Source organism: Aquarana catesbeiana, linkage group LG12 (assembly GCF_042186555.1).
Source record: "Aquarana catesbeiana isolate 2022-GZ linkage group LG12, ASM4218655v1, whole genome shotgun sequence".
In the NCBI taxonomy this organism is placed as follows: Eukaryota; Metazoa; Chordata; class Amphibia; order Anura; family Ranidae; genus Aquarana; species Aquarana catesbeiana.
Window position 1 is genome coordinate 23,566,945 of NC_133335.1, and position 25,006 is coordinate 23,591,950.

The 25,006-nt window shown below is 47.2% G+C and overlaps 1 protein-coding gene across 2 annotated transcripts in view; it reads right to left on the reverse strand.

Moving 5' to 3' along the window:
- RGS19 (regulator of G protein signaling 19) overlaps positions 1–22,763 on the reverse strand; it is a 54,835-nt gene extending 32,072 nt beyond the window's left edge. The window contains exons 1-2 of one of the 2 annotated variants that reach the window (XM_073607423.1): positions 22,354–22,494; positions 6,698–6,884 (exon numbers count right to left, since the gene is read on the reverse strand). Coding sequence is in view for 1 of the 2 variants with exons in the window: in XM_073607422.1 (XP_073463523.1) it covers positions 22,354–22,500 (147 nt within the window). In the remaining variant the exon portion in view is untranslated. Of the gene's footprint in view, positions 1–6,697; positions 6,885–22,353 lie in introns of both variants that reach the window. The other variant, XM_073607422.1, reaches the window with a different exon arrangement.
- Positions 22,764–25,006: the final 2,243 nt, after the last annotated feature.

A 25,006-nucleotide genomic window follows, 5' to 3' on the forward strand; every position in this document is an offset into this window, starting at 1 on the left:
GGTACCTGAGCCCAGGGCTGCCGGAATACAGCGGGTGTTCTACCTACTCACTAAAGCCAACTCTCTGATGCAGGCTGAAGAAAGGACCCAGTTCTGAAATTGGCGAATCGCTTTTCAGCTGCGTTCAGTTTTTTTCAGCCCTTCCACAACACTCATCACACCTAAAAATCACAACAGAAAGGGCGACAGTCACTGGGTAAGCCCTAGCCGGAAATTTCTGCCACCAAGGTGAAATAACCACTAGAAAGCAAATGCGCCTGTCTACAGCTTAGAGGAAATGCAATGTTATCGACTATTTGTTTTTTGTTTTTCTTCTTCCCATTGCATTCCACAATTCTGTAAATTGAGCAAAACCCCATCAAAGAGAGTGGGACTCCCTCATAAGCTGTACTAAGTGGGTGGGGTCGGGAACACTGCTGCGGAAGTGGCACCACTGCAGTCCACATAAAGTGTTATCTGATGGATGATCGACAATGACGGCCAGGGGCGAGACAAGGGGTGGGCAGGAGGGACAGCTGCCCGGGGCACAGCAGAACAAGTGGGCAGAGAATGAACACAGAACAGTAAACATGTTCTACGGCATGAATTAGCAGTGGAGGAGTGGGTGCAGTTCTGCATCCATGCCCTGGGCGCTAGATGAACTTGTCTCGGTACTGAGACAGCTATAGCTGGACCAGCAGAACTCCAAACAAAAATATATCAGGATACAAATGACTAGCCCATGAACAAATAAAATAACAAACGCAGATTCTGCTTCAATTTTAACTTTCAACCCAGATATTTCCCCCGCTATACCTTTTTTCTGCCACTAGATGTCCTCAGTCTGATGGCCAGCATATTTCAAACTTAGTTCCTCTGAGCCCCAGGTATTCCTGCATCTGCTCCAGCCTGTGACTGAACAGTGAAAGGAGAAGCAGCACTCATGTCGCATTCACTCTACTTTCTCTTCCTATCAGCAACTGCAAGAGGCTGATATCAGATTACATTTATTGCTGTGTTCATGAATACAGAGCTTCATCCATTTGTGTCTTTTTTATGTGCCTTGAGCGGACACAGACAGCTCTTCTCCGCTCGTGCAGAGCGGACACAGACAGCTCTCCTCCGCTCGTGCAGAGCGGACACAGACAGCTCTCCTCCGCTCGTGCAGAGCGGACACAGACAGCTCTCCTCCGCTCGTGCAGAGCGGACACAGACAGCTCTCCTCCGCTCGTGCAGAGCGGACACAGACAGCTCTCCTCCGCTCGTGCATAGTGGACACAGACAGCTCTCCTCCGCTCGTGCATAGTGGACACAGACAGCTCTCCTCCGCTCATGCAGAGCAGACACAGACAGCTTTTTTTTTCCATAAAGGTGAACTTACATTGTAAAAGAAAATAAAGATGGTGTCACAAACATTTCCAAACAAGCACTTTCCAATATGCTTGAAAAGCTCTGTGTGACTGGATCCCTAAAAATCCCTGAAATTGTTGCACTTGAGAGATGTGCCCCCACCCCACCCCCCACCACTGTTCTTGTAGGTGACATCAGATACATGCAAATGATACAGAGTTCAGGAAGGAAACTGCACCTCATTATAGATCTTTATTCATTCACCCGATTTTCATAGAACCATTCAGCTTTCTCTGTGCTTACGACTGCAACATGTTGCAGATTTAATCCAGCTGCTTTTTTACGGGTAATTTTTTTAATAGTTATAGTATTTTTATAGTTAGTTATAGTTTTTTTTTTAGCCATTTTTAAAAAATGTTTTATAGTTATAGTTTGCTTTTAGTTAGTGCAAAGCAGATGAAAAATTCAGTTTGTTTTTATTTCATAATTAACCCATTTCCAAACCACTTTTTCTAGTTCCTGTGCAACGACAGGTGAAAAGTCAGCTGCAAAAAAGAGCGATTGGGATGGAGATCTTTCCAGAGTTGCTTGAAAAGAGAAAAGCAAGGATAAAAACACACAGGGGTTGATTTACTAAAATTGGCAAAATCTGGTGCAGCTATGCATGGTAGCCAATCAGCTTCTGACTTCAGCTTAGGGTGGGGTGGGGTGCTCTGTGCAAAACCCTTGCACAGAGCAGGTAAGTATCGGCATGTAATTTATCTAAAAACAATAAATAAATAAAATAATACAAACCTTTACAATCACTTTAAGCTTTGACAATAAAACCTGGAAGCTGATTGGCTACCATGCACAGCTGCACCAGATTTTGCACTTTCCAGTTTTAGTAAATGAGCCCCAACAGTACCAAAGGCAGTATTCATTAAGCTTCATCCCTGTTTTTTTTTTAATGCCAAAAATAAAACAAAATGCCCCTGTGTACACTCCCTAACAGCGGGGCTTGTCTGCAGTCAATTCTGGACAGAGGACCATTATTATTTGTGCAGCACTACAATCATATGTGCGATACTGTAACCCTTGACTTGTCACATTTACATTTTAATGTGCCTTTTTTTTTTAAATTATAGGAAAAATACATTGGGGGGGATTTACTAAAACTGGAGAGTGCAAAATCTGATGCAGCTGTGCATAGAAACCAATCAGCGTCCAAGTTTTAGCTAAATGAACAATCTGAAGTTAGAAGCCGATTGGCTGCCGTGCACAGCTTCACCAGATCTTGCACTCTACAGTTTTAGTAAATCTCCCCCATTGTGTATATGTGTATTACATCATGATTTGTATATTTTATATATATATATATATATATATATATATATATATATATATATATATACACACACACACACACACACATACACACACACACGCTGTATATATTATATATATACACATATACACACACATGCAAACAATTACACAAACATATGTTTCCAAAGACCTTCTGCTAAATCTTCAGATATTTTTAAACAGAAAATTGCAGCAAATGTAGAATTGCAAATTGCAGAATTTCCTCATCTCTGCATGGTTTAATTTGCCCAAAAAGTGTTTCATTAAATGAAGTCCAACTTGTGCAAAAAAAAGTGCAAAAAAAAATAAAAATAAAGGCAGGCCCCAGATCACACCCACCTTACATCCTTTAGTCTGCTCTCCCAGTGGGTGCATCTTTTGGCGTCGCTCTCCGATGCCCATTGAGAAGAACTGAGAAGCATTCGAAGTGCTGTAGGATTCGGAATCAGAAGTGACTATGAGCGGTGAGGGTGTGGGAGAGGAGCGATTATGACATCCTGTGGTGACAATGTAACTTCCTGACAAGAAGACTTCCGTTCCTGTGTAACCCAGCTTGGGTGGGAGGGTGGGGTGGGGGGTGTTACCTGCCCAATGCCCATATGTGACACATACAGTATGTCATGTACTGTTTGTTGCTGGCTGGGCAATGTGGGAGGTGGCACAAAGGATCCTAAAGAGCCATTCTCTGCATGACAATATTTTTCATGCAAAACAATGAACCTATTATTAGATTGTAAGCTCACAGGAGCAGGGCCCTCCTAAACCTCTTGTATTGAATTGTAATGTTGCTGTATTGTCTCCCTTTATGTTGTAAAGTGCTGCGCAAACTGTTGGTGCTAAATATATTTTAATATATTAAATATTTAATATTTTTTTAATATATTAAATATATTATAAATATATTTAATATTAAATATATTAATTATATATTATAATATATGATAAATATATTATATTTATCATATTTTATAAATATATGATAAATATATTTATAATATATATTTAATATTAAAGCAGAGTTCCGCAAAAAATTTTTTTTTTTAAAGTCAGCAGCTACAAATACTTCAGCTGCTGACTTTTAAAATAAGGACACTTGCCTGTCCAGGGCGCCCGCGATGTCCTCACCCGAAGCCGACCTGTCCGTCGGGTTCCGGGTGGAGGCGCCGCCATCTTCGGTAAGGGAATCAGGAAGTGAAGCCTTGCGGCTTCACAGCCTGGTTCCCTACTGCGCATGCGCGAGTCGCGCTATGCGTCCTGACTGGTCCCTGCTGTCTTCTGGGACCTGTGCATCTCCCAGAAGATAGCGGGGGGGAACAGAGGAGGGGTCGGACATGGCGTAGATCGCTGCGGAGCCTGCGGCGATCTATGCCCAAAAGTGGGGTTAGACGAGCATCTGCTCCCCCCTGAAAGGTGCCAAATGTGACACCGGAGGGGGGAGGAATCCGATCAGCGGAAGTTCCATTTTAATATATTTAAAATAATTCATAATAAATTAATAATATATTATAATATATTTAGAATAATTTATAATATATTTATAATACATTTTAATTATATATATATATATATATATATATATATATATATATATATATATATATATATATATATATATTCACTTGTAGAGGTGCAGCAATCTCTTGGACTTTTTTTATATATATATTTAGAATCATACTTACCTAGGTGGATGCAGCATTTGTCCCCCGCCGGCTGTAAGACTGAGAACCGAGCGATCAAACACCATTGATCGCTCAGTTCTCAGGGCTCCCTCAGCAGAGAGCTGTCTGTTCTGACCCCTCCCCCCCCCCCCCTCACTGGATCGCTGGGCTGTGGAGGGGCCGGGAGTGGCCAGCTCAGGCTGTCAGCGGCTCGCCGAGAGGCTGAGCCGGGTGCCGGTCCAGGCATGTGGACGGACCCCGACTTCCTTATCGCAATCTTTCCGGAGCCTGGACCGGCTCTGTGACATCATCTGACAGCGGGCTTCAGCCTACTGTCTGCTGAAAATGGGTGACAGGAGTGCAGAACGGACTGCACTCCTGTGATCCACAGGAGAAGTACAGCCAAACGAGCTTTGAGGATTTGTTTAATCTCTGGGTATCACCTGAGGCCAGTCACTTCACTGGGTATATGGAAGGGTTTACAACCACTTTAATAACAGACGCAGGAGGTAATCAGAGATGGGGATTGAAGGTGATATGGTACGGGAGAACATATTTTCAAATGCACAACTAACTTCCCGTCGGGTAGCCCCATGCAAGGAAACCACCAACTGTCGTCTTGGTGCCCTCTTATGCCCATTGTGGCAGCACTGCAGAGTTTTATATATATAATTATCTCAGTTGCCTTGGGTTTAATCATCCTTTGGGGCACCCATTTATGAACAATCACTATGGACTCAAATGTACATGTTAAGAGGCGTTGCAGCAGGAAGTAAGAGAAGGATCTCTGGTTGAGATCTTTTTATAACAGTACCATGAATAAAGGTCGATTGTTCAGAATATCTGGCTCAGAGGCAATTGTGTGTCTCTCTCTAGAATAGGACAAAAAATAATTGTATAAAATCAGCTAAGCCAACACATGCAGTACACTGGTACATATCAGATCCAACACACTGATGGATCAGGTTAGGGATACCCATACATGGTTGGAAGCCATGAGACAGATACAAGCATTGCTTTCAACATTTGGGTACGCACATACAGCAGGAAAATGAACTTTGCATTGACTCCAAGGACTAAACATTGCAGCAAAACTCATACTGGACACAGACGGACACTCCCAGTAATCATATAACATACATTTAAAGGATTTGTCCACCTATAATTTATATTTAAATTACAAGTTCACATTAGTGGGTTGAGTAACCCCCCCCCCCCAACTTCCTATATCTCTCAAGCACTCTCCACTGAGATTCTGACACACCCGTGCAGTGGAGACTCTTTCCTCATGCTGCAGGATTAGCAGTCTAATTACTGGATGACCCCTGTAAATTAAAACAAATGAAAAATCCAAGAGTAGTTAGTAGTTACCCCATCAGGCTGGCAGGTATAGAGGTCTCACTACCACTGAAGGGGTTGGGCATGGCTGGGACCACAGGAGCAGAGAACTCTGTACCATTACATGGTAGCCCCAAGTTGTGACCACGGGTGCAGAGATCTCTGTACCATCACATGGTAGCCCCAAGTTGTGACCACGGGTGCAGCGATCTCTGTATCATCACATGGTAGCCCCAAGCTGGGATCACAGGAGCAGAGATCTCAGTACCATTACATGGTAGCCCCAAGTTGTGACCACGGGTGCAGAGATCTCTGTACCATCACATGGTAGCCCCAAGTTGTGACCACGGGTGCAGAGATCTCTGCACCATCACATGGTAGCCCCAAGCTGGGATCACAGGAGCAGAGATCTCAGTACCATTACATGGTAGCCCCAAGTTGGGACCACGGGTGCAGAGATCTCAGTATCATCAAACGGTAGCCCCAAGTTGGGAGCACGGGTTCAGAGATCTGAGTACCATCAGATGGTAGCCAAAAGTTGGGCGCATGGTGACCCCTAGCTGGGACCAAGGGCGCAGAGACCTCAGTACCATTGCATGCTGGGCGAGGCTGGGGATACAAAGTCAGAGATCTAACTACCCCACCACCAAGTGGTACAAGAAGCTGTTTTGTGATTAAAATGAGCAGGCTAAGACCACCCAGCTGTTGTGGAACTATGAGTCCTGGTAAGCTTGCCCCCTAATACCCCCCCCAGCCCCCAACCCCCCCCCCCAGAGAGCACACTGGCTGTTCAATAGTATAACATCTCTTTTACACAGAGCTAAATCTGCTGAGGACCACAAAATTAACAAACACGGCATACTCGCCTCCATGCCAAGGCAAACCACACAAGTTTGCCGTTCCATCCCCTGTGCCCTCCGATCCCGGACACCCACCTGAACAATACACAGACCTCACCGCTTCCTCCCTCACAAATACACAGAAAACACAATATGTAAACCCACCATCTCATGAGCAATACATACAATGCCGTTTCCTCCCTTTTACATAGGCACAATGCATATTCTGCTGGCGCTCCTCGTCAATTGCAAGCTCTTGAGAAAGTTCCTCTGCTCCTTCCTCTAATAAGCAACACGCGCCTGTCACTTCCTGTTCTTTTGGGAACTTTATGGCTCATTCTGCCCCTTTGTCTCCATTTCTTCCTCCTGCGGACTTTATACAAGTGTATATATTATATATATGTATATATTTTTTTGTCTTCAATCATGTGTCTTCCTATCTTTCCATCCTTCCAGCTATCTCTCAACCAGACACCTTACAATCAGATTGTAGTCTACTAATGTTAGATTTAGCAGTATTAAAATGAAAATATCTTAAGCCGACGACAGATGTGCAGATGTCTCCCTAAAAAAAAAAAAAAAAAAAAAGATGGTTGTGGGGACATCTGCAAGTCCTACATTCCACCAGGATCTGTCACTGTATCTCCTGCAATCACCTGATGGACTGAAGCATCTTATGCCCAGTCTAGACCTACCATCACTTCTTATTGAGAAAAGGGACCCTCCAAAAATGGGTCTTATTGGGTGTCTCTAAATCAGTGTTTCTCAACTCCAGTCCTCAAGGCAGGTAATGTTTTCAGGATTTTCCTAAGATGAAACGGCTGTGGTAATTAACTAACTAAGGCAGTGAAACTGATCAAATCACCTGTGCAAAATAATGGAAAGCCTGAAAACATGACCTGTTGGGGCGCCTTGAGGACTGGAGTTGAGAAACACTAATTTTGAGGACCTTTCTCTCACCTAACCGCTGTACCATAACTGGCAAGGGGGGGGGGGGGGGGGGAATATTTATAGGTACCCATATGATCAAAACCTAAGTAAACTGGCCTCACAAAATGATGAAACCTTATACATTCACTAATTCATACAACCTCATCCAATCTGCGTGACTATGTGGCATCACACCTGGGCTCACACACACACACACACCAGGATCCTGATACAATTCCATGTCATCGCCTTTCTTTTACCCAAGGAGCTCACCGAACCCAAACCAGCAGGAAGACGCTTCCCGCTATCAGATCTGGGCACAAAGCGCCTCTTATTGACTGTAGCACATGTTGACAAATTAGGCCAATTAATTTTACACAATCCTTCCTCAATATTTACAGACACCGAGTCTCGTCGAAAAACATTTCATGTTCCGTAGACAGACACACTGTATCACAGCCTATAGAAACGCTCCATCCCAAAATATATGACCTGGGTGGTTCTCTCTTTTTTTTTTTCCTCTCTCTCTAAACACAGTGTAACAAATTAACTCAGATGCTACATAGTGTTGGGGTACAGTGTAGCAAATTAACTTCCTCTGGATCAGCTGTGGGTATAGGATTTTACGATTTAAAAAAAAAAAATTATTTCTATTATTTGAACTAGATGGACTTGTGTCTTTTTTCAACCTGACTATGTAACGTGGACACAACAAGGTGTTGGGGTACAGTGTAGAAAACTAACTCAGACTCTGCAAAGTATTGGGGTACAGTGTATCTACTAACCCAGACACCACAAGGTGTTGAGGTACAGTGTAACAAATTTACACACTACAAGGTGTTGGGGTACAGTGTGGCAAAATAACCCAGCAATACAAAGTGTTGGGGTAAAGTGAAGAAAATTAACTCAGACACTACAAGGTGTTGGGTACAGTGTAGAAAAGTACCTCAGACACTTCAAGGCGCTGGGGTACCGTGTAGAAAGGTAACTCAGACACAAAATGTTGGGGTACAGTGTAGAAATGTAACTCAGACACTACAAGGTGTTGGGGTACAGTGTAGAAAGGTAACAGACACTATAAAATGTTGGGGTACAGTGTAGAAGGGTAACTCAGGCACTACAAGGTGTTGGGGTACAGTGTAGAAAGGTAACTGAGACACTATAAGATCTTGGGGTACAGTGTAGAAGGGTAACTCAGGCAGTAAAAGATGTTGGGGTACAGTGTAGAAAGGTAACTCAGACACTATAAGATGTTGGGGTACAGTGTAGAAAGGTAACTCAGACACTATAAGATGTTGGGGTACAGTGTGGAAGGGTAACTCAGACACTATAAGATGTTGGGGTACAGTGTAGCGCTGACAGTCAGGGTGTCAGGTGTTTATGATAAAAGCAGCATTTAGGGTTTTGTGAGCCGATTACAGCCAGAGGACTCCGATAACCTACTGGGCTAACACGGTCCTGTTTCGGCCCAAACTATGAAGAGATCATCATGGGGGTACTGAGGGGGTTAAAATTCTGCCAGAAACAAGCAAATACATGAAACAGGAAGCCCAGACAGAGAACCGACCGCAGAAAGTGCAACTCCCTCAGCCACAGTCTCTCAAGTGGCACTGTGCAAGCTCTCCGGTGACGTCAGATGCCACTTGACTGCCACAAGGACGGAAGTTACAGACCCTGCGTACATCCTGAGCGAGGGGAACTACAAGTCTCAGCCTGCACCGATCTAAATGGGCGGTGTTACCCTGCGAGGCAGACGCTGTGTCTGAAAAAATCTTACATCAGTTGTCAACTCAGCAATGTGGATTGTGGCATCCAAACCACCAGCCAAGTCCTCCCCTTTATACCTCACCCCCCCCCCCCCCCCCCCGCATTGGAGGATGTCAATTGTAAAGCAAATGACCTGTGTGATTAGGCTCTGACGGAAGCAGCCAGTCACCATCTTAACTGGTGGGGGTCCTTCCACCTGGGGGAAAAAAAAGTTGAAATGTCAATCAACTTTTTGAAGAAGACCTGTATAGAGAGGTCTATCTCTATCTGCCCCTGGCCTCAATACTTTCAAAGGCAAGCTATTGATTATGCGATTTTCTTTGGGTTGCAGGAAAGAAAATCACTTGATTCCCATTGATGGGGGAATCCCCATAAAGCTATTATGTTTTTTTTGGTGGGGAGGCGGCACAGGGAGCTGTCCTTGCCAGGAGAACACAGTGATTACCGCTAGGGGCTATAGCAGCTGGCAATAATGGCATGCTAAAAATCCGACATTGTGGTTGTACCCAAGTCAATCAATGGATTGACTTGGGTAGAATGAGCCTGCCCATGGATGGATCGAATCTCGTTCGGTCCCTGCTGAACCATCCAACATTCGATTCAACTATGGCAGGCATTAGTCTCTGATAAAGGACAAGCATACAGCTAGCCAAATCAGAGCAAAATTGAGGTCCCCTATGAAAAGCCAAAACAGCCCTGAGTGGTGGTAAATTCATTTAAATTTGCCTATTACAGCCCAGCATCTGGGAGTCCCCCATTCACTCACTGCCCCCTGAATGTGGGCTTAGGGGACACACTGGTGTGCTTAAAGAAGATCAAAAGTTTCCCACACAGCCAACCTTTCTCCAGTATCAATAGGCACCCTATGGAATGCTTATGGGGCCAGAAAAACAAGTCTATTGGTTTGACCGGCCTAGGGGAATGAAACCCAGAGAAGATGGCCTGTCAAAGATAAGACAGATATCCTGCCCTGTGGCAGAGGTGATTCATGTGAAGGTGATGAGAATGTAGGTAGTATGACGAGACAAAATGGGTGAAAGGAACACCTTCTACAGGATGCCTGGACTATGTCTCCATCAGGAGGTACTGAACATGCCTCAACTGGGTTGTTCATAGCAGCCAGGAAATGTCTTCCATTCTCCCATTCAACGGTGGGAGGAAGTTGGAAAAGGTTGCTAAAAGTAATGGAGAGAGACAGAGACAACTAAGCCACAGGTAGATGTATAAAAGCAAACAATGCTCCGGATTTGCAGCATGCCGTACGCTCATCAGGTATCCTCTGAACAACAAGTGGAAACTAACAAGCAATTTAGGGAGTAGGTGGGCTTCTCAACACAGACCCCCCAAAAACCAGTGGATGCTCATACAGTTGCAATGGTGCTAAGCACAAGTTGAGCTGTCTGAGGTAGACAGCTCAGACCTTCACTCCATAGAATTATTACAGGTGTCTATAGAGTTCCTTAAGGAGCTTACAATCTAAGGTCCATACTTCATACACATATTAGTGCCATTTTAGAGAGGAGTCCATGAACCTGCCAGTATGCCTTGGATCATGATAGGAAGCCAGTGCATCTGGAAGAAACCCACGCGAGCACAGGGGGAACATGCAAACTTCATGCAGATAGTATCTTGGTCAGGTTTTGAACAGAAGACTTCAGTGCTGCATCAAAAAGGAGCTCTTTCTTTCTTTCTTTCTTTCCATCTTGGTGAGATAAGTTATCTGTTCTAAAAAACAGGTGACCAAGCCTGACCGTGCCAGAGAAACAATACAGGTGCTGGTCTAGACCCCAGATATAAAAAGGACGTCCCTGACATTAGTCTGCTCAGTGGGCAGAGAACCAAATTGCCAACTTCCTTCTGAAGGTGGCAACTGACCATGATATAAATCCCTCGACTTCAGCACTCTTGAATTCACAAGCCCTAAACAAGCAAGCAACTAGTGAAGTCCACACGTCTTATCTGCACATTTGTTCTAGGTCTGTGACTCAGGAAGTATCACAGACATCGGATCAGCATTAAAGCCAAGCAAGTAGCATTTTCGGAAAGAAAGCAATAGCAGACCCCATATATTTCTCAGGTACAGGTCTCCGTTCAGCTGCTGACAAGGCCTGTGCTTGTAATCACAGTGAAAAAATAACATAACAGTGTTACTAAACCCACAATAGTAAAATCAGTCTGTATATGCAGTAAAGCATGCTTGTTATACTCACTGGGGAACCTAAGGGGTTAATCCTCCACATTGTGTAAAAGGGCTGTTTGATCCTGTCTTCTCTGATCCTCCCCTTCTCCCACTGTCCCCTATCCATCTCCTGATAGAACATAGAAGGCTAGGGGATAAGCTGCACATGCTCAGTTTGTTGTGTATTGTTAGAGGTTTTTTTTTTTTCTTGGGAGAGTGCATGCGATCAGCAAAGGGCCTATCAGCACTGTCCAGACAGAGGGTCAGGGGTCCTGCATCATTATAGGACATTCAGGGGAGAATGAAAACTCCCCCTAAACCTTTAACCAGACACTGATAGAAGTCACAAGACTGCTATATACTGCTGATAAGAAAAGGTATTTAGCAGTTTATATTTACTAAAACTATTGCATTTCCATGCTCCGTGTACCCGGGAGGAAGTGGGAACTGGAACCCTCTAAAAAGAGGCCCCCCCCCCCCCCCAAGAAAAAATGACATGCCAAATGTGGCATGTCAGGGGGTCACCTTCCCTTAAAGTGGAAGTTCCGTTTTTGGGTGGAACTCTGCTTTTAGTCTGGTCCTTTTCCTATCATCTCTACAACATGGCTTAAACAATCCCTCTTTTTATTCCGAAGCCGCGTACACACGATCGGACTTCTCGTTGGAAAAATATACTTTTCGCAACGGGATCCTGCTCAAGTTTGCCTTGCATACACACGGTCACGCAAAAGTTCACTGAACTTACGACCATCAAGAGCGCGGTGACGTACAACACTACGACGAGCCGAGAAAATGAAGTTCAATGCTTCCTAGCATGCGTCGAATTGTTTGAGCATGCGTAGGAATTTTGCGCGTCGGAATTGCCACAGACGATCACATTTTCGGATAGGAACTTTTTCCGACCAAAAAATTGAGAACATGCTCTCAATCTTTTGGCTGGAATTCGGCATAAGTCCCATGGAGCATACACGCATTTTCTGCCGAAAAACTCTCATTGGTCTTTTGCGGGCCGAAATTCCGATCATGTGTACGCGGCATTAGACTATCTGGCATTATACTCAGCAGCGTTTACCTTTCTGGGGGGAGTCTGCGATCAATTACCTTGTGTAAATTCATGGCAATGTTTACTATGAGGGGGGTTTGTGCCAACACTCATTTCTTCACCTTTCTCTGTCACTTCACTGCATCTACCTTCTCCCATTTGTGAACATTGGTTGTGTTTACAACGGGTGAGTTTGCTATGTTTTTGCTGTGGCACATCTAGTTGTGATTATTTTGCCATCTTTTGGCCTACTCGGTATTGTCTGTCATAGATCTCTACCCTCTGATGGGATTTTCTGACCCCTCAGCAGCCGCTCTCTAATTTGTCTGCATCGCTTTTAGCTGTGAGCCTGTTTTATAGTTCATTGTAAGTACTGGGTGTATACCCAATTTATTTACTTTATGCACTAAAGAATATCTATACACTATATATTATATATACACATTACTTTTACGCTTATTATATACATGTTATGCATGCCCCCATAGTTCCCTGGTTTGCCTTTATTGTCTATGTGGCCGCCTTGTGGGCTACCCACCTCATGGGGGGATGGGTGAAATGGAAGACCGTATTAATTTTTAAATGTTTGTATTTATTATATGTTGCTTATGCATTTTCTTTCTTTATATTTAAATAGTTACTCAAATTCTCCTGAAGAAGCGCAAGACGCGTAACATGTAGAGAAAGGTATTACTTCACTGCAATATAACCGTACTCTTGGATTCACTGTTACTATACAGCAAATTTACTTGTTGTCAGATTCCATGTAGCGATAAGTTGATTATATTATTTAGCTATATATTCTTCTTATTGGTTCATTTTTTCAGTGTGATTTTATATATGTTTTGTCATTTTTTGTAAATAAATTTCTATTTTTGTAATCTTTGTGTTGTTGTGCCTAAAAAGTCCAAGCTCTCTTTATCAAATTTCTCCTAATCTCCTGTATCATGTCTGCAGTCTCTGACCATCTCCTGCATCATGTCTGCAGTCTCTGACCATCTCCTGCATCATGTCTGCAGTCTCTGACCATCTCCTGCATCATGTCTGCAGTCTCTGACCATCTCCTGCATCATGTCTGCAGTCTCTGACCATCTCCTGCATCATGTCTGCAGTCTCTCACCTTCTCTTGTATCATGTTGCAGTTTCTGACCATCTCTTGTATCATTCTGCAGTCTCTCACCGTCTCTTGTATCATTCTGCAGTCTCTCACCGCCTCTTGCATCATGCTGCAGTCTCTCACCATCTCTTGTATCATGCTGCAGTCTCTCACCATCTCTTGTATCATGCTGCAGTCTCTCACCATCTCTTGTATCATTCTGCAGTCTCTCACCGTCTCTTGCATTATGCTGCAGTCTCTCACCATCTCTTGTATCATGCTGCAGTCTCTCACCCTCTCCTGTAGTATGTCTGAAGTCTCTGGTCCAGAGGCATAACTAGAACCTTTAGGGGCAAGAAACCATGAAGCCCCCCCCATCCATCTGAGCCCTGGGCTTCCAGTTCTGGAAGGGTGTTTATGGACATCCTCCCAGTACCCTGCCTCTCGCGTGCCCCTTTGGGCATGCATTCAGTGCGCTCTGTGACTGCTGATCACAGATCCCAGTAAAGGGCCAATCACAGCCTCCCTTTACCATGTGATCAACTGATCACATGTAAACAGACTTGCAGGTCATCAGCAGTCCTTTCCTCCCAACGCTGTATCTGTTTGAGGAAAGGAGAGCCATTAACCAGTGTTCTATCAGGAAGTGCCCGAGACAAACGGCGCATGCGCCCTACGGAACAGCACAGCTGAGTTTATGATCAGCTTTTGTGTCGTGAGACGGCTCCTGCGCACAATAGGCAGCGGAAGAAATTTTTCTGTGCCTCGCGCTGGTGAAAAATATGCGTTTTGCAGCACTGGCCTTCATTTAAAAGTCCACCCCCATCTTGTACTAATCCGCCCCTCACCAACATGAACATGTCTTGCCAGCGCGAGGCACAACCTGACAGAAAAATTTCTTCCGTCGACTATTGTGTGCAGACGCGGTCTCGGCGTCACAACAGCTGATCCTAAAATCAGCCGTTGTGCTGTTCCGTACGGCGCATGCGCAGTACATCCCAGGCACTTCTTGATAGTGGGCACTATCCGACAGATCACCGGCAAGACTGTCGGCACATTGTTTACACTGATAATCAGTGCAGCCTCATCAGTGCCGCCCATCAGTGCACATCAATGCCGCCTATCAGTGCCCAACAGTGCCTCCTCAGCAGAACTCTGAGCTAAGGGCGTCTCTCATACAGCCCAGAGCCTGTACTGACAGTTCCCCCTCCCTCGCACGGATGGGAGAAGAGAGAGACAATCTGTTCCTTCTCCTCCTGCTCCTCTCCTGTGTGTGCACCACTGAAAGTGTGAAGCCCAGCAGCGGAATGATCAAACTCAGCTACTTAGCTGCAAACTTCCTGCGGTGCATACACAGGAGGAGAGGGGCAGAAGGAGGAGCAGATCCACTCTCTCCTCTCCCATCCGTGCTTTCAGCTCAGAGACCTGTAGCAAACAACCCGCTGGGGCCCCCAACAGTGGGAGGAAGGCAGGGCCCGGTCGCAAGTGCGACCCTGGTAGTTTCCACTGCTCTGACCATTTCCTAGATTGTAAGCTCTAACGAGCAGGGCCCTCTGATTCTTCCTGTACTGAATTGTATTGTAACGTCTGCCCAAATGTTGTAAAGCGCTGCACAAACTGTCTTTGACCATCTCTTGTATCATGCTGCAATTTCTTACCATCTCTTGTATTATTTCTAGTGTCTCTGATCATCTTTTGTATCATGTCTGCAATCTCTGATGATCTCTTGTATCACGTCCACAGTCTTTGACCATCTCCTATATTACATCCACAGTCTCTGATCATCTCTTGTATCATGTCCATAGTCTCTGGCTATATTCTGTTGTGTGTCTGCTGTCTGATAATTAATATTCACTGAATCTTATGTGCAGCCCTTTGGTGATGTCAGGGGTCACACTTGAGGCCCCCCATATCAAGGCAGTTGACCACCACTGGAGTAGACAAACTCCATTTAAAATCTAAAGGCCCTCAGCAGGGTGAATGTGTGCTTTCTGCAACGGGGTCCTGGGTTCAGTTCCCATTATATTTCTATGATCATACTGGTTTGCTCTGGATTATATCCCATAAACCATATATAGACAACAATACAAGGGCAGATCCAATATTTTCCCAGACAGTCCAATTATCATAGACCTATCTAAGTCTTACAAACACCTTACACAGTCAGATTGCTGCACTTTAACCGTCCATGCAAAACTACCTTTTGTGCGCATGCAAGGGTGCAAAAAGGCACATTAGATTGCAAGCTCCTTTGAGAAGCAGAGTCTGGTGCTGGTGATCTACATAGCCACTCTCCTTTAGGGAGCAGCGACCTGATGCTGGTGGTCTGTATAGCCATTTTCCTTTGGGGAGCAGAGCCTGATGCTGGTGGCCTATATAGTCATTCTCCTTTGGGGAGCAGAGCCTGATATGGGTGGCCTGTATAGCCATTTTTCATTTGGGGAGCAGAGCCTGATGCTTGTGGCCTATGTAGTCATTTTTCTTTGGGGAGCAGAGCCTGACACCGGTGGCCTATGTAGCCATTCTCCTTTAGGGAGCAGAGCCTGACGCTGGTGGCCTATATAGTCATTCTCCTTTGGGGAGCAGAGCCTGATATGGGTGGCCTGTATAGCCATTTTTCATTTGGGGAGCAGAGCCTGATGCTTGTGGCCTATGTAGTCATTTTTCTTTGGGGAGCAGAGCCTGACACCGGTGGCCTATGTAGCCATTCTCCTTTAGGGAGCAGAGCCTGACGCTGGTGGCCTATATAGTCATTCTCCTTTGGGGAGCAGAGCCTGATATGGGTGGCCTGTATAGCCATTTTTCATTTGGGGAGCAGAGCCTGATGCTTGTGGCCTATGTAGTCATTTTTCTTTGGGGAGCAGAGCCTGACACTGGTGGCCTATGTAGCCATTCTCCTTTGGGGAGCAGAGCCTGATGCTGGTGGCCTACATAGCCATTCTCCTTTGGGGAGCAGTGACCCGACGCTGGTGGCCTAAATAGCCATTCTCCTTTGGGGAGCAGAGCCTGATGCTGGTGGCCTACATAGCCATTCTCCTTTGGGGAGCAGTGACCCGACGTGGTGGCCTAAATAGCCATTCTTCTTTGGGGAGCAGAGCCTAACACTGGTGGCCTACATAGCTATTCTTCTTTGGGGAGCAGAGCCTGATGCTAGTGGCCTATGTAGCCATTCTTCTTTGGGAAGCAGAGCCTAAAGCTGGTAGCCTAACCTATGTAGCCTTTCTCCTTTGGGGAGCAGTGACCTGACGCTGATGGCCTAAATAGCCATTCTTCTTTGGGGAGCAGAGCCTAACGCTGGTGGCCTACGTAGCTATACTTCTTTGGGGAGCAGAGCCTGATGCTAGTGGCCTATGTAGCCATTCTCCTTTGGGATGCAAATCCTAAAGCTGGTGGTCTACGTAGCCATGCTCCTTTGGGTAGCAGAGCCTAAAGCTGGTGGCCTAAGTAGCCATTCTCCTTTGGGAAGCAGAGCCTAAAGCTGTTGGCCTACATAGGCATTCTCCTTTGGGGAGCAGAGCCTAAAGCTGGTAGCCTAAATAGCCATTCTTCTTTGGGGAGCAGCGACCTGACGCTGGTGGCCTACGTAACCAAAGTGCCGTGGAAGTCTGTCAGTGATCTAAACGAGTAACATAAATCTGAGCACAGATCAAACATAAATCTTTCACCGAGGCTCCATTGGCAGGTCTGCCACATCACACAGCACATTGACAAAAGCATTTTACTGTATACACAACAAGGCAGGGGACAAAGAAAAGCTTCATCTAATATTGCCGTATGGGCATCTCCCTTTCTGTCTCCTGAAATCCCGATGGACAGTCATAACACACGAAGCTTACAGAGAGCTTCCCCCCTCGGTGAAGGGAAGATTGCTACACACATACAATTACATACACAGGGGAAAAACACACACCACATGAGGATTGCTAAACTAAAGACATATGTAAAGAGGAAAAAAATCCTGTGTACAGATCTAAATTTATACATTTGTATCCTTTTACAGCATTTCGAAGAGTCAACCTCAGTCTCCCATTCAATCACATATCACTACAAATACACTCATTGGATACAATTAGTAACTATGTTACAGACACATCACTCCAGGCCTGGAAAAGTGTAGTTTTTCTTTTTTTAGGTCCCCTGATTAACCCTTCACACACAGAAGTCATGTACAATAAATGTTCCCTCACCATATTAAATATAAAAAATAAGGAGAACAGTCCTGCTCAAGTTGCCCTGTTGGCACTGGAGCAAATGAAAAGTAAAATGTGGCTCTTCCGTACCCATTAGGCCTTTTGATCTGTAGGGGATAAAGGAATGACAGGGGAAGGCTCTGTTATTTCACAGTTCCCTTTGCCCCAGAAGCCTGGTAAGGGGTACGGGGCCACCTATATAGGGGGGGGATTCGGCTGTGGTGGGGTATGCTATAAGTGTATGGGTGGTACAGGATTCAGGTGCAGATGGGACTCTAATACCTACAGAGAAGATAGGGGGGTATTATTAAACTGGGTTCTGGAAGACTATATGGAAGAGGGTGCTTGCTACAAGGGGGTACAGCTCACAGGGGTATCACATGGAGAAGCGGATAGTTTTGTGGAGTTCAAACACATGGATCCCCTAATACAAGGAGGAGAAGTTTTGGGATAAGGGTATGTTATGGTGCCTACAACTGAAAGGGGCTATAGGGAATAGGGGCTCCGGTATGTATAGAGAAGATAGGGGTACTATTAAACAGGGTTATGGAATAATACATGGAAGGGGGTGCTTGCTACAAAGGGGGTGCAACGCTTTTCACACTGGAGTACCACACCTGGAGAAAAGTATAGATGTATGGATTTCAAACATATGGATCCCCTAACACCAGGGGGAGAGGATTTCGGGAAAGGGGTGTCATGTTGCCTGCAACTGAATGGGGATGAAGTGCTATAGGGAATAAGTGGAATTGGTAACTGTATTGTAGAAAGTGGATGATTATTGAGAAGAGGCCCAGGACTCAAGGTGAGTGTTGAGTTGTGGCAGAGAATAGTATATGGTATATAAAGTGTTACCCTAGTACTAGGAGGAGAAAAGGGGGCAGTATTAGAGAAGGGGAGGTATAGAAATATTATATAGTGCAGTATTTTGAAAAGCTGGGCCACCATACCTGGAGTGGATGAGGAAGTCGTATTGTGGTAAGGGAGGGGTATATTGAGGGGGTTGCAGTAATCTAGAGGCTTGGCTCCCCAGTACTGAGAGAAGTTATATGGAGTTGGGGTAGGGTAAGTAGATAGGTATGCAATGTTCTAGAGAGTGGGATTTCTTAGTCCTACTACTACTAGTGCAGAATGGGATGGGGCAGAGCACAATGTAAGTGGGTTCAGTTGAGTAGGGCCCCCCAGTACTAAAAGGGGGCTTGTATATGAAGGAAGGGGTGCAGTTTTCTACAAAGCAAAGGCTTCCCATATGTTAGTAGAGTTGGTATGGTGATGTGGCTGGGTACAGAATGGGGCTCACTAGTACTATGATGGGGCACCTCTTTACAGAGTGGGGTCCCCAGTAAAAGAAGGGAGTAGGGTACATCCGAAAGCAGTGCAATTTTATACAAAGTGGGCCTTTACAGTACTAGGAAGGAACTGCATAGGGTGGGGGCAGGTTGCATAGTAATGGGTGCAGCGTTATACATGGGGATGGTGGGGGCTCCCTAGTATAATCAGGGTGCAGTGTTAAATAGAGTGAACTAGTATGGGGTTGGAGCAGAGTAAATAGTCAGGGTTCTGTGTTACTTAAAGTGGAAGTAAACTCCCATCTTTGAATTTTACCTATAGGTAAGCCTATAATAACGCTTACCTATAGGTAGTGTAAATATCTCCTAATCGTGCACCGTTTAGAAGATATTTACTGTACATGCAGCCAGTGACACCACTAGCGCATGCGCTCTGAAGGAACGGCTACCAGGGTCCTTCCTTCAGAACCCTGTGCTGCAAACTGTGGCACCCGCGCGCAGGCGTGGAAGTGACATCATTGCGGCTGCGGCCAGTCATGCAGTCAGAGTTTGTGAACCCGGAAGGAAGACTACCACAGATGGAAGCGGCTGCAACGGTGACAGCTCAGCGCTGTAAGGGCTTTGCTTTAAGGTAAGTTTAACATACTAGCACATTATAACTTTACCATGCAGGGTACAAAAAAAAAGCCAGCGGTTTACTACCGTTTTAATGTGGAGCAGTATGGGGTGGGGGCACGGTAAATAGTGAGGGGTGAAGAGGTATATAGAGTGGAGCAATATGGGGTGGGGGCAGGGTGAATAGTGAGGGGTGGGGGTGGAGCAGTATATGGTGGAGACATTGTACATAGTCAGAGGTGCGGTTATATGGAGTGGGGCAGGCTGAATAGTGAGGGATGCAGTATTCTGTAGAGTGGGGCAGGAGGAAGTGAGGGCTGCAATATTCTGCAGAGTGAGGCTGGGTGAAGTGTGAGGGGTTCAGTATTCTGTAGAGTGAGGCTGGGTGAAGAGTGAGGGGTTCAGTATTCTGTAGAGTGAGGCTGGGTGAATAGTGAGGGTTTCAGTATTCTGTAGCGTGGGGCAGGGTGTATAGTGAGGGGTTCAGTACTCTGTAGCGTGGGGCGGGGTGAATAATGAGGGGTGCAGTATTCTGTAGAGGGGGGCAGAGTGTATAGTGAGGGGTGCAGTATTCTGTAGTGTGGGGCAGGGTGTAAAGTGAGGGGTTCAGTATTCTGTAGAGTGGGGCAGGGTGTACAGTAGATCAGTGGGGCGCAGAGTTGTATGGGGTGGGGGGTTGTGTAGAGTAGATTAGTGGGGTGCAGAGTTGTATGGGGTTGGGGGGGGTCTGTACAGTAGATCAGTGGGGCGTAGAGCTGTGTGGGGGAGGGGTTGTGTAGTGTAGCTGAGTATAGGGTGAGGGGTGTAGTGGAGGGGGGGGTGTAGTGGAGGGGGGGTGCAGTGGAGGGGGGGTGCAGAGTGAGGGGTGCAGTGGAGGGGGGGTGCAGAGTGAGGGGTGCAGAGTGAGGGGTGCAGTGGAGGGGGGGTGCAGAGTGAGGGGTGCAGTGGAGGGGGGGTGCAGAGTGAGGGGTGCAGTGGAGGGGGGGTGCAGAGTGAGGGGTGCAGTGGAGGAGGGGGGGTGCAGTGGAGGGGAGGGGCAGAGCGAGGGGTGCAGTGGAGGGGGGGTGCAGAGCGAGGAGTGCAGTGGAGGGGGGTGTAGAGCGAAGAGTGCAGTGGAGGGGGGTGTAGAGCGAAGAGTGCAGTGGAGGGGGGTGTAGAGCGAAGAGTGCAGTGGAGGGGGGTGTGTAGCGAAGAGTGCAGTGGAGGGGGGTGTAGAGCGAAGAGTGCAGTGGAGGGGGGTGTAGAGCGAAGAGTGCAGTGGAGGGGGGTGTAGAGCGAAGAGTGCAGTGGAGGGGGGTGTAGAGCGAAGAGTGCAGTGGAAGGGAGGTGTAGAGCGAGGAGTGCAGTGGAGGGGAGGTGTAGAGCGAGGAGTGCAGTGGAGGGGAGGTGTAGAGCGAGGAGTGCAGTGGAGGGGAGGTGTAGAGCGAGGAGTGCAGTGGAGGGGAGGTGTAGAGCGAGGAGTGCAGTGGAGGGGAGGTGTAGAGCGAGGAGTGCAGTGGAGGGGAGGTGTAGAGCGAGGAGTGCAGTGGAGGGGGGGTGTAGAGCGAGGAGTACAGTGGAGGGGAGGGGGTGTAGAGCGAGGGGTGCAGTGGAGGGGGGTGTAGAGTGAGGGGTGCAGTGGAGGGGGGGTGTAGAGCGAGGGGTGCAGTGGAGGGGGGTGTAGAGTGAGGGGTGCAGTGGAGTGGGGGGTGTAGAGTGAGGGGTGTAGAGTGAGGGGTGTAGAGCGAGGAGTGCAGTTCAGGGGAGGTGTAGAGCGAGGGGTGGAGTGGGGGGGGGTGTAGAGCGAGGGGTGGAGTGGGGGGGGGTGTAGAGTGAGGGGTGCAGTGGAGTGGGGGATGTAGAGCGAGGGGTGGAGTGGGGGGGGTGTAGAGTGAGGGGTGCAGTGGAGTGGGGGATGTAGAGCGAGGAGTGAAGTGGAGGGGAGGTGTAGAGCGAGGAGTGCAGTGGAGGGGAGGTGTAGAGCGAGGAGTGCAGTGGAGGGGAGCGGGTGTAGAGTGAGGGGTGCAGTGGAGGGGGGGGTGTAGAGTGAGGGGTAGGGGGGGTGTAGAGTGAGGGGTGCAGTGGAGGGGGGGTGTAGAGTGAGGGGTGCAGTGGAGGGGGGGTGTAGAGTGAGGGGTGCAGTGGAGGGGGTGTAGAGTGAGGGGTGCAGTGGAGGGGGGGTGTAGAGTGAGGGGTGCAGTGGAGGGGGGGTGTAGAGTGAGGGGTGCAGTGGAGGGGGGGTGTAGAGTGAGGGGTGCAGTGGAGGGGGGTGTAGAGTGAGGGGTGCAGTGGAGGGGGGGTGTAGAGTGAGGGGTGCAGTGGAGGGGGGTGTAGAGTTAGGGGTGCAGTGGAGTGGGGGTTGTACAGTGAGGGGTGGAGTGGGGTGTACAGTGAGGGGTGCAGTGGAGGGGGGTGTAGAGTGAGGCGTGCAGTGGAGTGGGGGGTGTAGAGTGAGGGGTGGAGTGGGGGTGTAGAGTGAGGGGTGCAGTGGAGTGGGGGTGTAGAGTGAGGGGTGCAGTGGAGTGGGGGGTGTAGAGTGAGGGGTGCAGTGGAGTGGGGGGTGCAGTGCTGTGTGTGGAGTAGCTGTATGGAGGGGGGTGCAGTGCTGTGTGTGGAGTAGCTGTATGGGGGGGGTGTAGGGTAGATGGGAGGTGCAGGAAGAGGAGCGGGCTTCGGCTCGGTGGGGGGACCCCGGATCGGAGCCCTATGTAGTGATTGAGCCGGACAAGGAGGGAGGGGGGCAGCTGGTACTCACGATTTGGGCAGCAGTGGAGCCCGGTCTCTTCCTGAAGCACATCCGCTTGGCTGGGGGGAGAGCCGGCACCGGGAGGGAGGGACCCGGGAACCGGGACACACGGGAGGGACCCGGGGACACAGACACAGCCAGCGCCGCACTGCGCATGCGCCCCGCCCCCCATTCACTTCCGATCTGCTGCTGCTACTCCACGTCAGTCACCGAGAGCCGGGCACAGCACCGATCACCGGGATCCGCCACCGACCTACACCTCCGATCACCCTCCACACCACTGCACTACTCCACCACTATACACGGCACCCCATATACAGTACTGTACGGTCCTATTCCAATCCTTCATACACCGCACCATCAGGAGTATTCACAATCCGTGCTACTAAACTATACACTGCACTCCTCTCACTGCACTAGGATATCGCTCTATACACTTCCCTTCTGAACTCTATACCGCCATACTGCTCCATACACTGCACCACCACTTCATATTCAGTACTACTAAACTGCCTTATACACTGTGCTACTACAACTCCGCATGCAATATACAGCTATACACTGCACTACACACAGTACTACTGAACTGCCCCAAACAACACACTGGTGTGCACTGTACTACTAAATGTCTCAATGCAATGCTACCATACAGTGTATTAATACACTACTCCACACACTGCACTCCTTTACACTGTACTGCTTCACACACCACACTCAAGTACAATGTACTGCTCCATACACTGCACTCCTCTACACTGTACTGCTCTATACACTCATTTACACTATACTGCCCTTCTTTACACTGTACTGCTTCACAAACTGCACTCCATTACACTGTGCTGCTCTACACTGTACTGCTCTATTCAAAGCAATTCTTTACACTGTAATGTGCCACACACTGTACTGCTCTGCTCCATACACTGCACTCCTTTACACTGTACTGCTCTATACACTGCACTCCTTTACACTGTACTGCTCTTTTTTACACTATGCTGCTCCACATGCTGCACTCAATTACACTTCACTCCTTTATGCTGCTCCACACACGGCACTCCTTTACTTTACTGCTCTATACACTGCACTCATTTACACTATACTGCCCTTTACACTGTACTGCTCCACACACTGCACTTATTTACAATGTACTGTCCCACACACTGCACTCCATTACACTGTACTGCTCCACACACTGCACTCATTTACAATGTACTGTCCCACACACTGCACTCCATTACACTGTACTGCTCCACACACTGCACTCCTTTGCACTGTATTGCTCTAAACACTGCACTCCTTTACACTATACTGCTCTGCACACTGCAATTCTTTACACTGTAATCTGCCACACACTGCACTCCATTACACTGTACTGCTCCACACACCGCACTCAAGTACACTATACTGCTACATACACTGCACTCCTCTACACTGGACTGCTTTACACACTGCACTCCTTTACACTTTACTGCTCTATACACTGCCCTTTTTTACTGTGCTCCTCCACATGCTGCACTCAAGTACACTTCACTCCTTTACGCTGCTCCACACACGGCACTCCTTTACTTTCCTTTATTCCTTTAGTTTACTGCTCTATACACTGCACTCATTTACACTATACTGCCCTTCTTTACAATGTACTGTCCCACACACTGCACTCCATTACACTGTGCTGCTCAACATGCTGCACTCAATTACACTGTACTGCTCTATACACTGCACTGCTCCACACACTGCACTCCTTTACACTGCACTGCCCCACACACTGCACTCCTTTACACTGTACTGCTCTACACACTGCACTCCTTTACACTGTACTGCTCTATACACTGCACTCCTTTACACTGTACTGCTCTATACACTGCACTCCTTTACACTGTACTGCTCTATACACTGCACTCCTTTACACTGTACTGCCCCACACACTGCACTCCTTTACACTGTACTGCTCTACACACTGCACTCCTTTACACTGTACTGCTCTATACACTGCACTCCTTTACACTGTACTGCTCTATACACTGCACTCCTTTACACTGTACTGCCCCACACACTGCACTCCTTTACACTATACTGCTCTATACACTGCACTCCTTTACACTGTACTGCTCTATACACTGCACTCCTTTACACTGTACTGCTCTTTACACTGCACTGCTTTACACTGTACTGCTCCACACGCTGCACTCAATTACACTTCAGTCCTTTATGCTGCTCCACACACTGCCCTTCTTTACACTGTACTGCTCCACACACTGCACTCATTTACAATGTACTGTCCCACACACTGCACTCCATTACACTGTACTGCTCCAAACACTGCACTCCATTACAGTGTGCTGCTCAACACGTTGCGCTCCATTACACTGCACTCCTTTACACTGTACTGTCCCACACACTGCACTCCGTTACTGTACTGCTCTATACACGTTGCACTCCTTTACACTGTACTGCTCCACACACTGCACTCCTTTACACTGTACTGCTCTATACACTGCACTCCTTTACACTGTACTGCTCTATATACTGCACTCCTTTACACTGTACTGCTCTATACACTGCACTCCTTTACACTGTACTATCCCACACACTGTATTGCTCTATACACTGCACTCCTTTACACTGTATTGCTCTATACACTGCACTCCTTTACACTGTATTGCTC